At 40.1% G+C, this 18,337-nt stretch overlaps 1 protein-coding gene across 1 annotated transcript in view; it reads left to right on the top strand.

Moving 5' to 3' along the window:
• Positions 1 to 2,522: 2,522 nt before the first annotated feature.
• Positions 2,523 to 18,337, top strand: part of AKAP4 (A-kinase anchoring protein 4) — a 23,743-nt gene continuing 7,928 nt past the window's right edge. Inside the window, 1 exon segment of the mRNA XM_033201402.1 lies at positions 2,523 to 2,669. Within this exon segment, the coding sequence (XP_033057293.1) occupies positions 2,523 to 2,669 (147 nt within the window).

Below are 18,337 nucleotides of genomic sequence, written 5' to 3'. Positions count from 1 at the left end.
ACTCAGCCCAGTGCCAAGCTCAGCTCTAGGAATTTGGTGATGAGGACAGGGGAAGAAGACTCAAGAGCACTGTCCCCTGTGCCAGCAACCAAAGGCAAATTTGTCTTTGCTCCTACCAAGTCAGATCGTCCTGCTGTCTCTATAAGCCCAGTAAGCAGAGACAAACATGACAGCACAAGAGTAAACTGAGGGTTTCTTACATTGCTAGCAGATATGCTCACTGGGGCTCTGTCAACTCTAGCCATTTGTTTACACTGAAGTGTTCTTCTGACATTAATGCTATCAGTGTTTGTCACAAATGTTAGTCTTTGGTGGTATAGAACAATAGTGTTCAGAGTGGGGTACATATATCCCAGGCTGTGTACAAGATGATCCACTGGAACTTCTGTTTATATATTTAAAAAATTTTAAAATCAAGCTTTATTAATATTTAATATTGGTGGTAACAAATTAGGTCATCCGTAAATAAAATTATGTATACTGGAGACACATACTCAAAACATTTTTACTGATGTACATTTTTACTAAAAATGTTAGCTGGATTACAGACCTAATGAGAGGACTAAAATCATAAGGCTTTTAGAGAAAAACACGGGGCATATCTTTGTGACCTTGAGGTGGGCAAAGATTTTTTGAGCAGGATACAAAAGGTAGTAATCATAAAGGAAAGAGTGATACATTGGAGTTCATCAAAATAAAAAAAAAAATCTTCAGCACTAAAAAAGGGAAAAGACAAGCCACAGACTGGGAAAATATTCATAATACATATTATCTGACAAATGACTTATATCCAGAATATTAAAGAACTACAAATCAATAAGAAAAAGGCAAATAGCCAGTTAACAGTTGGCAAGGCTTAAACAAGCACTTCACTACAAAAGATAGCCAAATACCCAATAAGCATCTGAAAAGGTGCTCAATATAATTCTTCATTAGGGAAATGTGATTTAAAATTATAGTAAAAGGTCACTACATATCCACCAGAATGGCTAAAATTAAAAAGACTTAAGTATTGGTGAGAATGTACAGCAATTTGATCTCTCTACATTGCTGGCAGGAGTATAAAAATGTAAACCGTTTTGGAAATCTTATGTCTACTCTCAGATCCAGCAATTCCATACCTAGAGACCCCCAAGAGAAGTAAGTGCACGTGTCCATAAAAAGATTTGATTGTTCACAGCAGCTTTATTAATAATAGAAAGTAGGAACAACCCAAATGTCCTTCAAAACATACACATACAAAAAATGACATGCTATACAACATAAAAAAGTAATAAAATGAATGTCAAAAAGGTTACGTTGCATGAAAGAGATCAGACAAAAACAATACATACTGTATGATTTCATTTTATATGAAGGTAAAGAAGAGAGGTGATAATTTGAAAAAATGGTTAACTCTGTACTACTGATTGTAAAGGCACATGAGCATATTTTTGGGGGGGTGCTAGAAATGTTCTACATATTTATGTAGCTGCAGATCATATAGGAATATACATAACTAAACATTCATTAAGATTTGTACATTTTACTATATGTAAATTATTCCTTAATTTAAGAAAGAATTAAAAGAATAAAGTCCTCTAGACTATTCAGCTTATATTTCTGAGGTAGGCACCAAGACTCCAGCATCATTTTCACATACTCACAGTTTTAATCAAGGCAAAACATTTCTCTTAAAACGTTAGCCTTCACAATAGGGCTATAATCTATGAATCTGCCCATTGTTCCTGTCTGCTTTGAGATAGTGTTCATCCTCCCTACCTCTTAGAAGGTAGAGGATTTCAGTAAAAAATGAAAATAAAGACCAACACTATTTTACCAGTTGACAGGTAAAGGTGAAAAGTCTTAATGATTTGATTCCATTTTTAATCTCCAGCCAATTTTTGTCTTGACATATTATAAAAATAGAATCAATTCCTCATCCAATGTTGGAGACATCTACTGCTACTCCTCTGTCAATCTCAGATATGTTTTTTTCTGATGGTCCCCAGAGTTCATGACACCTACTCCTAGAAGCTGAACTTCAACAGGCCATTGCCACACAGGCAACTAGCCTTTCCGCAGGCACCATTACTGTCCCTGATATGGTTAGGCTCTGTGTTCCCACCCAAATCTCATATTGAATTGTAATCCCCACATGTGGAGGGAGTGACCTGGTGGGAGGTGCTTAGATTATGGGGGTGGTTTCCCCAATGCTGTTCTTGTGATAGTGAGGGAATTCTCACAAGAGCTGATGGTTTTAAGTGTGGCACTTCCTCGCTCTCTCTCTCTCTCTCTCTCTCACCTGATGCCATGTAAGATGTGCCTTGCTTCCACTTCACCTTCTGCCATGATTGTAAATTTCCTGAGGCCTCCCGAGCCAGCCATGTGGAACTGTGAGTCAATTAAACCTTTTTTGTTTATAAATTACCCAGTCTCAGGTAGTATGTTTATAGCAATGTGAGAATGAACTAATTCAGTATCTTTGTTAGATTGCCTATGTTTCTTGACTGTCTAATAAGGTATGACTTTCAGTGATACAAATGATCAGAGAACCTTGCAAAGCTGATGTGGTGGAGAGAGTTCAGGGAGAACCCGAGTGGAACAAACTGGAGGAAAGAATATGGCAGAGTGTAAGCGAATTTGCTCCGGACTTCCAGAAGCAGTTGTCAGCAACAGAGTTTTCCCTTGTATAGCATTAAAACAGTCTAGGACAAACCAGAAAGTCCATAATGTCCTCCAGCATTAAGAGAGCACTGTGTACAAATCTAGCGAGCCTTAGGAAGCTGGAAAGACCAACGGTCTTTTACCTACCGCCTAATATAAAAACACTGTAAAGATGACATATCAATTCATTGTCATTTTCAAATTATGCATTAATACTTGTAAGAAATGCCCAAATTAAAACAAGAGGTGTGTTAAATTCCACCAGATTGCTAGTGAGTGATGGGAATAATTCTACTTGGATTAATATAATCTTTATTTCTTCAGTATCAAGTCATTGTTGATGTGAAAACTATTTTTCAAGTTGATCAAAAATGCCTTTTTAACTTCCCTACTGAATGTGAATGAGTTAGATACAGTCTTCCAGCCCAAGAGGATGTGATTAACTATCTGGAATCTGAACCATCCCAAAGCCAGGTTCACTCAATAACTCATTGCTGGTTCCCTGAAGCCATTTATTTATAATCCATTATGCAAAAAGCCAAAGACAGTTTCTAAAGAGTACACGTACCCAACATTAGTCATTTCTGACTGGAAAAGGACCCAGGGACTAAACACCCTTCAGGGTAGGGACAAAAGGCTGCCTCTGGAAACTACTAGGCCTGCTTTGCTGCCTGGAAACCACTTGTCCAGCTTACTAGGAGCCTGTATACCCTCCAGCAGATGTGGATGAAGGGAGAGGAGGTTTGCTTTCTATTTCCCAGAGGTGGGCACCTGCATGCCACTCCCAGAACATTGTTTGACCCTGCCCAGGCCCCCTTTCCTTGGCAGTAATTTTAATCTCTGGTCTCCACTTAGACCTCTGACCAGTGGGAGGTGAAGGAGGAGAAAAGAAATTTAACTTCCTCTTATCCTTGTGAATAACTGCTACCAAGCAAACAGCTCCCAAATAAAAAACCTACCAAGGCATACATGTATGTTGCAAAAGCAATAATAATAACATCCTTTACTGAGCCTAGGATAGATCCCACTTTATATTAAATCAGCACACTTGCTGCTGCTTTCACATAGTGCTGCAAATCTGGGAATAAGTCAGCCATCACACAGTCTGTTCCAAGCTACTGTCCTGTTCACATCATGACTGAGAAATGACACACCATCTCTTTCCTGCTCAACAAAACGTGCCAAATAACATAAAACAAAACTGAGTTTTCACAACTGAAAAAAAAGAGAAAAAAATGCACTCAATTGCTTATGTGTTAGTGGCGGGAAGGGACTCTTGCATCAGAGATTATTTCCTTTTGCAGTGACAGGATTAGGTTGAGAAGAAAATGAAGGAGGAAGTGACAGGCATTTGAGTTCAAGACCTGGAAAATCAATAAGGCAAGCAATGTGAACGCCATTCTCTCTGGTATCAGACCTGCTCTTTAAGATAAGGCTGGATAAAAAGAGAGGACCAGATTTTTAGCTTCAGTTCCTGCTCATTGTCACTTTTCTAACTTTAAACAAGAGTACATTCCTGCCCCTTCTCCTATAAAGGTTGACCCCTTCTGATAGCAGACTCCACAACCTTGGCACTAGGGTGTTCCTCACAGCCAAGGTCACTCTGGTGCTTTTCCTCCTTCCTCAAACTTTTTCCAACCCTCCCTACACATTCTCTTTTCCACTCCCACCTCTCCCTGCCCCGCCACCCAGGCATTTGAGCTCGCTTTCTCTACTTCATCTTCGCCTTCTGCCCCCCTACTCCACACCCAGACCCTCTCCTTGGGTCTCCTATGGGCAAACTTCAAGCCCTTGTGTCATTAACATCTGGTACGAACATTCATTAATTAAATCAGACAGACCAAAGAATGATTTTTACAATGTAAATAGCAACAGATCAGAAGCTCTACATGATCTGGCCATGCATGCCTTTTTGACCTTATTTCCCATAACCTCTTATCCTCTACACACACTCACACACACACACGTCATATCAAACTTTCTGTTCTTTAGAGAGGTCAAGCCCATCTCTGTCTCAAGATCTTCGTACTTACTGTTCCATCTGTTGAGAACATTCTTCTTCTAGATCCTGCATAGCTCCTTTTATCATTGAGGTGTCAGCTCAGATCTTGCCTCCTCAGAGAGACCTTTCCTGACCACCCACATAAAGAATGTTCCTTCTCTTCTCTACCCACATCTCATCACTCTCTATCACATTACCTGTTTTATTGTCTTCATAGAATTTACCACCATCTTTCATGATCTCATTTATTTCTATGTATGTTTACTGGATGTCAAGATACATTATAGTGTGGGAGATAGTCAGCGCCTTTATACAGCTCTATCACTGTCACCTAGGAAAATAAATGTCTGTATTGAACACATTGTAGTTGCTCAATAAATATTTGTTGAAATTAGAATGAAAAGGGATCTCAGGATATCACCTTATTCATTTGACTGATTCTGGAGAAGTAATAATAATTTAACTTTGTTTTTCATATAACTGAAGTTCAGGGATATTATATGACTTGCCCGGGATAGAGCATCTATTAGGTTTAAGATACTTTCTTCTGCAAGGTTGTGACAAAACCTTTTTGTTTTCATGGGTATATTGCTATTCATTATCGTTAACTAGCAATACAAACAGTTCTCGCTAAAGAGACACTTTAAATTTTGTAAAAAGCATTATTATTATTGGCTCAGAATATTCCAGAATAATTATCCTTTGAGCTAAATATCCTATTTGTCATGAGGTGCCCCAAGGTGAATGTTAGACTCTCAGTTTAGTGGAAGGAATGGAGCCTTTAAGGAAACTGAGGTGTATGGCAATAATAACTTGTATCCAGATATGATTCTCCTCAGTTTTTAACATTCTCTGCCTTAGGAAGTTAATTTAAAACACACACAAGCCCTCACAAACAGACCATGAACAGTGGGATATTTAACTACTCCCAGCATCTGGGAATTCAAAGTAACATCGACTCCACCTTCGTGTGTACAGACATTACAACAGGCTCTTTCAGTTCACCATCCCTGAAAAATTTAAGAGCAAATCCAGATGATGGGCATAAACCAGATTCTAATTTGATTTAGTGCTTCGTTAACCAGTGCCCTCAGACCCCTAGAAAGTATGTGTGGGGTGGGGGGAACCCTCATCAATGTCCAAATGAGAGTTTGTCCTGACCCAATTTCATGCGACTATAGTTCCTTCCTTAAATACCATTTGTTCAGTGGGTTTAGTATTTTATACCTCTGTGAGTTAGTGATTACACCTTTTGTGAGGCTTTTCATATAAACAAATTCACAAGTCAGAAAATAAATCCTTTGTCAAGCCAGGTTTTCTGATTGGGATTTAGAAAATATGACCACCATGATATGGCTTTAAAAAGTTTAATATCTGTAGCGTGCATACAGTGCTAATGGACAATAAGTGATAGTGAAGTTTTGTCGGGTCTGATTCAGATTACCTATGGCTGCTGTGAGTTATATGGAATTACACAGTTTAATGGTTCTCTGGCAATTTGCCTTGGCTCAGGGCCAAGGCAGCTAATGCTTCAATCAAACTGCTCTCCCCACCCCTACCCCAAGACAATTTCAGTTTCTAACTCTTGAGTGGATCTGTGATGAAGCCTTCAATGACACTCTCATACAAATGCCAAAGGGTTTTTTTTTCTCTGTCTCTTTCTCTTCCTTCTTCTTTATGGCTGCATATATTAAGTGCTCCTGTAGCTTTGCTGAGACAAACTGCCTGGCTGGTGTTTATAAAGAGAAGAGCTTTTAAGGTTTGATTAAAACAAAGAAGCCAACAGTCAGGAGAACAGGACAATATCCCTTTTCTCTGCAGTGCCATCAGATATATCCAATTCACCCTAACATGGGCCCTGGCCCCACCCTGCAGGCCAACTTAAGGCAGCAGCCCTCCCAAATCACTTGAGTAATTGAAGAACATATCCCATCAAAGGCAGGTAGCCTGCCTGACAGAAGAATCCCATGCATGGCAAGTTACCCTCCTCTCTTTTAGGAACCCAACTGGCCCTGAAACTGGGATTCTGCCACAGATTTCTGGCATCACTTTCGCATAGTTGAGACAGTGGACAAAGGCCAAGTGAACAAAGGCCAGAAACGTCCTCTACAAACTTGCAAAAAAGGCATGTACAACTCTGAGGTAGAACCGTTCTGTGGATAGCAAATATTCTGGGTCCAAACTCTTTCATCAATCGCTGTTCAACCCTGTCCCCTCAACCTCTCCTAAAACCTCCAGTGGTGCTTCAGCACTAGCACCTCCCGCTATTTAGCTAAAGTGACTCCTAGACCCTTTGTCCAACTGATTCCAATGTCACATTTACTGGCTATTCTAGAGAGAATGCTCATTTTAAGAGACTAGCTGCCATAGAAGCGGCAGGAGGGAAGGGCAGAAACCACAGGATTCCTACTTTGCGCTGATTGCCACTAACTCATTTCAGCTGCTAAGGGGAGGCCCTGTTGGGGGAGCCAGGAGAGGAAATGGGTTCCATGTACAGTCCACTTTAAAATGTTCACAATTGTGTGCTCAAAAATAGTCTTTACTAAACATTTAGCACGCCCATTAGCACAAGCCATAAAGCTTTAGGCTTTGCTGCACTGTTCGCCCAAGCTGCCTAAGCTGCTTTCCTATGGCAAAATGATTAAATGGTTGGCAAGTCAGATACATGCAGGAAGGATAAAGGAGTTCCAAGGATGGTTAAACCTGGACCCAGGAAGAATGGTTTAATATGACTTCTAAGCACATAAAAAAATTTCGAGGGAAGGACCAGCTGTTCTCAATTTTGATTGAAAGCAGAGCAAAGGAAAAGAAACTGACATTGCAATGAGAGGGACTGATATTAGCAAGGAGGAAGAACTTCCTGCCAGGCAAAATAGGTAAAATATTAGACTGAGTGGTCAGTCAATGAAGGTTATGGAATTTCCTTCTTTGGAGTGGCTCTTCTCTCTTTGCTATTTCTGTGTGGTCCTTCCAGCGGGGTTGGGGATGGAGGAAAGAGAGGCAGCCAGAGGTCCAATTTAGTCTCTTTCAGTACTCAGAATCTCTTATTTGTAACATTCCAGGATCTGTAACAGGGTAACTGGGACACTTGAAAAGAAAGAAGCAACGAGAAGCTTGCTGGTCATCTCAAACATTTAGATTCTCCCCAACTTTCTATCCCTCACAATGAGCCAAGCTTTTGCCCTGGCCCCCAAAATCCCAAGAAAGAAAGCAATGTGATGTTCACATTGCCAACAAGCAACAACAATATTAACCAAAAGAATCAAAGTCACAGGCATGTTTGGTAGGGGCAGGCACTAGCCCATCAGTATCTCTGCTAATTTAACCTATAATAACTGTCACAGATTTCTCAAACAACTTAAAACTACCATTTGACCCAGAAATCCTACTACTGAGTATCCAAACACGAGAATAAATTGATCTACCAAAAATACACACTTGTATGTTCATTGCAGCACTATTCACAATAGCTAAGACATGGAAACCACCTAAGTGCCCATCAATGGTGGATCAGATAAAGAAATATAAATATATACCATGGAATACTACGCAGCCATAAAAAGAATGAGATCATGTCCTTTGTGGCAACATGGATGCAGCTGGAAGTCATTATCCTAAGCAAATTAACACAGGAACAGAAAACCAAATACCACATATTCTCACTTATAAGTGGGAGCTAAATAATGGGTACTCATGGACATAAAAATGGCAGTAATAAACACTGGGGACTACCAGAAGGGAGAGGGAGAGGGACGAGGGTTGAAAAACTAACTATTGGATACTATGCTTAGTACCTAGGTGACGGGATCATTTGTATCCTGAACCTCAGCATCATGAAATACACCCACGTAACAAACCTGCACACGTACCTCCTGAATCTAAAAAGTTGAAATTATTTTTAAAAATGTATACACATATAAAAATCAAATAAAAAGTATCTCACAATCCCTGGGTCATGGAATAGTCTGAATCTTACTACATACCCAATTCCTTGAAGCCTGGGTTTCAAAGGTAAATCAGCCTGTCTGCTTTGATAAGCTTCTTTCAAATAAGCCAAAGGTCCTTTGGGCTTTTCATCTAAATCCTACTCAGGCACACACACTCCTTTGAGTATTCTGTGACTATTTTTGCCCTTAGCCTTGATCTAAGTCTCAAGGAACTGACTAGAGCTCACTCTGAGGACCAAGCCAGAAACATTTTATGTTTACCAGACTTATTTTTACTTTTAAACAAACACAGATGAAAGAGTCCCTGCTGAAAAGAACCACCACTTAATGCTAGCCCTTATACCTTAGTAACATTAAATTAAAATAAATTACAACAAATAATCATTGTTTCACGTCAGTTTAAGCCGACAAACTGCTGCAATCAATGGGCAACCTTTCACAAGTATTTGCTTAAAAGGAAAAGAAATGCTTCCAGGTGAAACTTATCAAACTGAAGGGCACTGAGGACCAAATCTTATTGTATGCCACCTGGTTTTCTCCCAAAGCATCAGTCAAGGAAAGAAAAGAGATCTCAACACAGTCTCCCGGTTAGAATCATTGCCTTCTAACCACCAACAGAGATGCTGGTTCAGGGAAGGAAGTTACACAGCATGGTTAAAACCAACACACATGAGGGAAATTTCTGGGGTGATGGTAGTGTTCTATACATTAATAGAATTTTGGATACACAAGTGCATGGGATGTCAAAACTCACCCAATGGTACACATCAGATTTTGTATTTCACTGTCTGTAAATTTTACCTTTAAAGGAAAAGAACACGTGTAAACAAACATTGAACTCTAGTAAATAATACACATGCTGAAATTTTAGGGGGACCTGTACTGATGTCCTCAATTTACTTGGAAATGTATCAGAAAATAATATAGATGAGTGAATAGAGAAAATCAATACACAAGTAGATATGAAACAAGTATAGCAGGAATAGATTAGTAGAATCTAGGTGATGGGTATATTTAAGTGTTTAATGTAAAATTCAGTTTTTCTGTAAATTTAAAACATCTGTTATAAAATGTCAGAAACACACAAAAACAAGTAAAAATTTGGATTTTTATTGTCCCACAGACCTTTCATTGATGTATGCATTCCAATACGCATTAACTGAAATTGTACTATGTGTGACGCACTAGTTCAAATCCTGGTTCTGCCATTTAGTGGCAGTGTGACCTTGGGCAAGTTACTTCACCTCTCTGAAACCTGTTTCCTTATTTGTTTAATGGTAAGAATAATAACACCTACCTCACAGGGTGGTTATTGTTGAAATTACACTTCAATTGCTGACCACCTAATGAGAGCTATATTGAGTAGGGAACTCTCAATTAAGTGCTACTTGTTCCTCTCCCCTGTGGGATCTGTAGGGTCTCAACTATGGAATTCTTTTGTGTCAGCTTCAGCTTGATTGTTGAGCACTTTTCGTTTCATGAAAACTGCAGCCTGGGCCACGGCCTTATATTGTGGTGGGTATATAGTGTTCGTATATTTCAACTGACTCCCTGACATTCAACTGAGTTTTGGTTTTCAAACTCCCCTTTGCAAACAAGAAAAATAAGAAAGATTACCCTTCACAGCCTCTGGTAACCGTCCTTCTACAACAGGGTGACTATAGTAAATAGTAACTTCATTGTAAATGTTAAAATAATTAAAATAGTGTAATTGCATTATTTGTAACTCAAAGGGTAAATGCTTGAAAGGATAGCTACCCCATTCTCCATGACATGATTATTTCACATTGCATGCCTGTATCAAAACATCTCAGGTAACCCATAAACACCTATTATGTACCCCAAAATTAACTGAAAAATAGAAACTTCCTGAAAGGAGTATAAAGCAACATTTAAGCAAGAGATTAAAGCTGGAGTGTGGTCTAAGGTAGTTCTGCCTACATCCATCTGAACCCATGGTCAAAATACTTGATCATTAACTCACTCTCTTGCTCACCTTCTCTCATAGTTCTGACATCTTTTCCAGCTCTGGGATGACTCCTCCCAAAAAGGGATCCTATCCTTTGGAAAACAAGCTCAATGCTTGTTGGTTTCCTTTTCAGTTCAATTCCTGAGAGGATTCTCTCAGCACTCTTCCCCTTGATGCATATCCCATCATTCACTTATTGGTATGAGAGAGGTGAAACAGTCTGCTTTTCAAGGGTAGGTTTATGCTCCTCTGCAAGGGGTGGCCTCTGGCGTTTCTGAGTCCCCTACCTGGTTTGAGGCAACAGGAAGGTTGACTGTTCTGCTAGGAAAGCACTGCCAAACTCTGGGTCTGAGGAAACAACTTGAGAACAGGTAGGTGGGTATCTACCCCAGGAGATAATAAAGCACAGCAGAGCAGAAACCTGGGCCTGAGAAGCTGTCCAGGAGGGTTTTTTATGAGCCTGTTGAACAGCAGAGCTCTATGTAGCACAGGAAATCATGCACCCAAAGTGCAGCAGACTTTATAGTGGTCAGACCTAATCAGGCTATAATAAGGCATTTTAGGAGGCAAAAAGTCTTTGGCAGCGATGATGTCTACACAAGAGAGTGATGTCAAGCAATTATTTGTCACTGAGACTCAACATCTAGCCCAAAGATTTGGGCCAGGCACAGTAGCTCATGCCTGTAATCACAGCACTTTGGGAGGCCTAGGTGGAGGGATCGCTTGAGTCCAGGAGTTCGAGACCAGCCTGGGCAACATAGGGAGGCCCTGTCTCTAAAAATGTTTTTAATTAGCTGGGCATGGTGTCTTGTGCCTATGCTCCCAGCTACTCAGGAGGCTGAAGTGGGAGGATTGCTTGAACCTACCTAGGAGGTTGAAGCTGCAGTAAGCCATGATTGCCCCACTGCACTCCCACCTGGGTGACTTGTCTCAAAAAACAGAAATAAAAATAAATTTAAAAATAACCCTAAGGTTCACCCTGTCCTCACAGTGCCACCCACCGTACTGATGGGATTGATTAAAGTAGCACTTTAAAACATTAAAAGATTGCTTTATTTTCTTCCATTCAACAAGTTGTCTCTTCACTGTTTATTGCTTCCTTTTTTGTGCAGAAGCTTTTAAATTAGTATGGTCCCATTTGTCTATTGTTTTTGTTGCCTATACTTTTGAGGTCTCAGCCATAAAATCTTTGCCCAGACCAATGTCCCGAAGAGTTTTCCCTAGATTTTTCTCCAGTTATTTTATAGTTTCAGGTCTTATGTTTAAGTCTTTAATTATCTTGATTTGATTTTTGTATATGGTGAGAGATATAAAAATCATTTCATTCTTCTGCATATGCTTATTGAGCTTTCCCAGCACCATTTATTGAAAAGGGTTTCCTTTCCCCACTGTATGCTGTATGTATGTTCCTTTCCCCACTGTATGCACTGTAATCTGTTGGCTTTATTTATTTACTTACATGGCTTTATTTCTGGGTTCTTTATTCTTTTCCATTGGCCTATGTGTCTGTTTTCATACCAACAGCATGCTGTTTTGGTTACTACAGCCTTGTAATATATTTTGAAGTTAGGAGGTGATGCCTGAAGCTTTGGTCTTTTTGCTAAGCATTGTTTTAGCTATTTGGGCTCTTTTTTGCTTTCATACAAACTTTAGGATTATTTTTTCCAATTCTGTGAAAAATATTTGCAAACTATTCATCCAACAATGGACAATATATTGTATATTTCAAAGTATCTAGAAGAAAGGACTTGAGATGTTACCAACACAGAAATAATAAATACTCAAGGTATGAATACCCCAAATACACTGACTTGATCATTACACATTATATGCATGTGTTGGGAACAAGCCCCCCAAAATCTGAGCATAAACTGGCCCCAAACACTGGCCATAAACAAAATCTCTGTAGCACTGTGTCATGTTCATAATAGCCCTAATGCCCAAGCTGGAAGGTTGTGGGTTTACGGGAATGAGGGCAAGGAACACCTGGCCTGCCCAAGGCGGAAAACCACTTAAAGGCATTCTTAAGCCACAAACAATAGCATGAGCATCTGTGTCTTAAGAGCGTGTTCCTGCTGCAGTTAACTAGCCCAACCTATTCATTTAATTTGGCCCATCCCTTCGTTTCCCATAAGGGATACTTTTAGTTAATTTAATATCTATAGAAACAATGCTAATGACTAGTTTGCTGTTAATAAATATGTGGGTAAATCTCTGTTCATGGCTCTCAGCTCCGAAGGCTGTGAGATCCCTGATTTCCCACTTCACACCTCTATATTTCTGTGTGTGTGTCTTTAATTCCTCTAGTGCCACTGGGTTAGGGTCTCCCTGACCGAGCTGGTCTCAGCAAGTGGCGTCCATTCATGGGGGCTCGAATCCAGGTTGAAAGGTCGCTGGAGTGATGGTTGGAATGGAAAACTACCTGGAGGACACCTGAGTACTCTTAAAGCAATCCCTGTGGTGAGTAAGAAGGGGAGCTCGGAAGCGTCAGGGTAACAATGGGACAGGTGTGGGGTCTGGTTCGTTCCACCTTGGAATTTTTTCACACTAATGAGGAGGAGGAAGGAGAGTATAGTGAAGTAATAGAAGAGGTTACAGAGCATGTTTATTACCAGCTAAAGCTAAAGCAGCAAAGGAAGGAGAGGTTCATCACTACCCTTCTGCACCCCCTCATCATTATTTTGAAGAAAATTACCCCCCAGATCTTTCTTTTCTGGAGGACACTGGGTGAAAACTAGTTGCCCCAGTGACTGTTCGAGCAGCGCCTCAAGCGACCACTCTTAGTTCTATTCAGGCAGGAATTCAGCAAGCTAGACGAGAGGGTGATTTAGAGGCTTGGCAGTTCCCTGTTAGAACATACCCCCCAGATCAAGAGGGAAATATTATAGCTACATTTGAGTCCTTTTCTTTTAAATTACTCAAAGAATTAAAACAAGCAATAAATCAGTACAGCCCAGGTTCTCCTTTTGTAATGGGACTGTTAAAGAATGTTGCTGTTTCCAGTCGGATGATTCCTACTGACTGGGACACTCTTACTCGAGCTTATCCAACTGCTGCTTAGTTCTTACAATTTAAAACTTGGTGGGCAGATGAAGCTTCCATTCAGGCTTCTTGCAATGCCCAGGCCCAACCTCAAATTAATATAACTGCAGACCAACTTTTGGGGATTGGCAGCTGGGCTGGTTTGGATGCAAAATTGGTCATGCAGGATGATGCCATAGAACAGCTTAGAGGAGTATGCATTAGAACTTGGGAAAAAAAATCACTTCAGGTGGAGAACAATACCCTTCCTTTAGTGCTATAAAATAGGGACCCAGAGAACCATATGTTGATTTTATAGCTCGGTTACAGGAGTCTCTTAAAAAGATGATTGCAGATTTGGCTGCTCAGGATATAGTACTGCAGTTATTAGCTTTTGACAATGCTAATCCCGATCGCCAGGCTGCCCTGCGACCTATCAGAGGGAAAGCACATTTAATTGATTATATCAAGGCCTGTGATGGTATCAGAGGTAATCTGCATAAAGCTACCTTGTTGGCACAGGCAATGGCAGGACTGAGAGTGGATAAAGGAAATACTCCATTTCCTGGAGCTTGTTTCAACTGTGGGAAGCATCGTCACACTATGTTCAGATGATCTGAACAAAATGGTCAGATGGTAGAAATGATAAGACGTATGGCAAAAGTTCCTATTATCTGGAACCATGGCAGTATAGTGGCACCTCAACCTCAAATGATATGGCCTGCTCTAGGAGCTAAACATAAGGATTTGTGGAAACTATTACATGCTCTTAATAAGATCAAAATTTGGGAAAGAATAAAAAAGCATCTAGAAGGACACTCTACAAACTTGTTTTTGGGTATAGCAAAATTTAAAATATATATATTTAAAGCATCCCAGGCACACCTGACCTTAATGCCAGGAACTAGAGTGCTTAAAGGAGCTGCAGACAAATTAGCAGCTAGTAACCCATTTAAATGGATACAAACACTTGGAAGCTCTGTGATTTCAATGATGACTATGCTTTTAATCTATGTTGTTTGTCTTTGTATAGTCTGCAGATGTGGATCCTGACTCCTGCGAGAAGTAGCCCACTGTGACAAAGCTGCCCTTGCTTTTATCTCTTTGCAAATCAAAGAAGGGAGACACGTTGGGAGCAAGCCCCCCAAAATCCGGCCATAAACTGGCCCCCAAAACTGGCCATAAACAAAATCTCTGTAGCACTGTGACATGTTCATAATGGCCCTAATGCCCAAGCTGGAAGGTTGTGGGTTTACAGGAATGAGGGCAAGGAACACATGGCCCGCCCAGGGCGGAAAACCACTTAAAAGGCATTCTTAAGCCACAAACAATAGCATGAGCATCTGCGTCTTAAGGGCGTGTTCCTGCTGCAGTTAACTAGCCCAACCTATTCCTTTAATTTGGCCCATCCCTTCATTTCTCATAAGGTATACTTTTAGTTAATTTAATATCTATAGAAACAATGCTAATGACTGGTTTGCTATTAATAAATATGTGGATAAATCTCTGTTCAGGGCTCTCAGCTCTGAAGGCTGTGAGATCCCTGATTTCCCACTTCACACCTCTCTATTTCTGTGTGTGTGTCTTTAATTCCTCTAGCACCACTGGGTTAGGGTCTCCCCAACCGAGCTGGTCTTGGCATGCATGTAACAAATATTCACATGTACCTCTTAAATATGTAGAATATTATGTATCAATAAAAGAAGAAAAGGGAAAAACTGGACAATGGGTGGGAGATTCCTTTATATTTAAATAATATTTGCTATTTTAAAAATGCACTTCAACCCTTTTAAATTATAACTTTAATTTACAGTATGTTAAGATAGCAACACAGGATAGGAGAGTGCAACTTTTAATGATAGGATATGTGAGACTCTGTAGTCAAATGATCTTTCCTGAAAAAGTTGATACACTTTCCCAACCAGTTATTAGAGGCCCAATCTTCTGCAATTCCCAGAGGATATGCTACAGAAGATCATGAAGCTTCAGAGAATACTGTTCTTCCAGTGAAGGTCCATGTTCAGTGACATTTTGAGACCCTGTTACGTGGAGAGGCTTAGTTTTCAGACTGTTGATTAGAAGCACTAGGGAACATGTGCCAGTTAACCAAAACAGATGGAGAGGAGGAAGAAAAAAGTTCATTACACTGTTATTTACTCATTGTTTTCTATAGACTCTACCCCTTACTGTGTCCATAAAATACAAAATAAGGCTATTTGGGGGTTTTGCTTATATATGTATCTATGTTATACAGGTTTTTTCAAATCCCTCTTATCGCTTGATACACTCCTGACATTCTGCCTACCCCTTCCCTGTGAAGCCTGAATAAGTTAGTAATGCCTGTGTACTCCCAGAGCACTCTGCACACACCTCTACTCTTGTGTTCACTTACTAAGTAGTACTGAAGTTGTCTGTTCATAAGTCTGTCTCCCCTACTCTACTGGGCAGGGGGTCTCTCTCATACCTGTGCTCCCAACACGTATGGGTGCTTAGTAGATGTGTGTTGCACTGTTTGGGGAAACTTAAGGTTAGTACCTAGGTTTTATTTTAAACTTTCAATCTAACAGTGCCTTGTACACAGTAGGTGTTATGTCTACACATCCTCTCTGATGATAGTAACTTTTAAAAGGCCTCAGAAAACAAATAGCCTGATTAAAAATGGGCAAAAGAACTGCCAAAACATTCCTCAAAAGAAGACATGGCAAATGGCCAGCAGGCATATAAAAATATGCTCAACATCACCAATCATCAGGGAAATACAAATCAAAATCACAATGAGATATCACTTCATACCTGTTAGGATGGCTATTATCAAAAAGACAAGAGTAAAGTGTTGGTGAGGCTGTGGAGGAAAGGTGGTGGTGAGGCTTGCACAGCGGTGGTGGGAATGTAAATTAGTGCAGCCATTATGAAAAACGGTATCAAGGTTCCTCAAAAAATTAAAATAAAACTACCCTGTGATCCAACCATCCTACTGGGTATATAATCCAAAAAAAAGGAAATCAGTATCTTAAACAGATATCTGCACACCCATATTCATGGCAGCATTATTCACAGTAGCCAAGATACTAAGTATCCATCAGTGGATGAATGGATAAATAAAATATGGTAAATATATACAATGAAACACTATTCAACCTTAAAAATGAAGGAAATCCCATCATTTGTGGCAACATGGATGAACCTGGAGGACATTATGTTAGGTGAAATAAGCCAGGTACAGAAAGACAAATACTGCATGATTTCACTCATATGTGAGAGCTTATTAGAACTATTAGAATCAAAGAGTAGAATGGTGTTTACCAGTGGTGGGGGCAGAGAAGCAGGGGGAAAGGGTTTGGGGAAGATGTTGGTCAAAGGATACAAAATTTCAGTTAGATAGGAGGAATAAGTTCAAGAGATGCATTGTACAACATAGTGACTATAATTAGAACAATGTATCATATTCTTGAAAATCACAGAGATTGTAAGTGTTCTCACCAAAAAAAATAATAGGTATGTGAGGTAATGTGTATGTTAATTCGCTCAATTTAGCCATTCCACAGGCTTTACATATTTCAATACATCCTGTTGTACACATAAATATATATAATTTTTATGTCAATTAAAAATAATTAATTTCGTACAAAGGTTTCAAAGGTATATGGCACCTTATGTGACTTACCAAATGTTTTCACATTATTTCACGTGACCCCTATCAACAGCCTGTTTAGAAGCAAGTCAGATACTATAACAACTGCCATTTGACACGTAAGGGAATTGGCTTGGAGCAATTAACTGACTGTCTAAGGCCACACAGCTAATATGAACTCAGTGGATACGTTGAATCTACCCTATTGTTTCCCAGTGCCCATGTTTCTCTCCTTTTTATAAAGATAGAACTGAGAAACTTTGATACCTATATGGTTTTCCGGACTTAACTTATTGTTAGGTTCCTCTCACTTCAGCTGGAGAAGAACAAAGTAATGATGTACCCTGATACCCGCTGACAGTCATTATAAACAGTTGAATCAACCAATCTTAAAGCTTGCCTCTTCCCTAGAATTCTTGTTATGTGAGATAATACATTTCCTAATTGTTTAAGCCAGTTAGAATCTGGGTTTCAGTTACTCGCAGCCTGAGTCATACCTGACGTATGATGCCTGCTTCCCAGGATGACTAAATTTCATAAAGATAGGGCTCCAGACATTCTCCCAGTCTGGCCTTCTCTACAGCACTTCCAGGCTGGCTCACTACAAGGGACTATTCTTGTAGGGGTAAGGAGGATCCATCTCAGAGAAAGGGTGCCAGAGGGTTTCCTGAAATAAAAGTTAACTTGTTGCTGAAGGGACCACCAGTTATGTTTTTTGTTTGTTTGTTTGTTTGTTTGTTTGAGATGGAGTCTCACTCTGTCACCAGGCTGGAGTGCATTGGTGCGATCTCAGCTCACTGCAACCTCCGCCTCCCGGGTTCAAGTGATTCTCCTGCCTCAGTCTCCCGAGTAGCTGGGACCACAGACGCATGCCACCACACCCAGCTGATTTTTTGGATTTTTAGTAGAGATGGGGTTTTACCATGTTGGCCAAGATGGTCTCGATCTATCTCTTGACCTCGTGATCCACCCACCTCAGCCTCCCAAAGTGCTGGGATTACATGTGTGAGCTGCCGTGCCTGGCTTGAAGCCATGTTAATTGGTTGCAGCAGAAGCTAGCAACAAATCAGAAGAGATTTAATGTATTCTCCACCTCAACCCCACACACCAATATCTCTCTG

This window comes from Trachypithecus francoisi, unplaced genomic scaffold (genome assembly GCF_009764315.1).
Source record: "Trachypithecus francoisi isolate TF-2019V2 unplaced genomic scaffold, Tfra_2.0 Lachesis_group6, whole genome shotgun sequence".
Classification (NCBI taxonomy): Eukaryota; Metazoa; Chordata; class Mammalia; order Primates; family Cercopithecidae; genus Trachypithecus; species Trachypithecus francoisi.
Note: the sequence above shows the minus strand (reverse complement) of the source record. Positions and strands in the feature narration are given on the sequence as shown.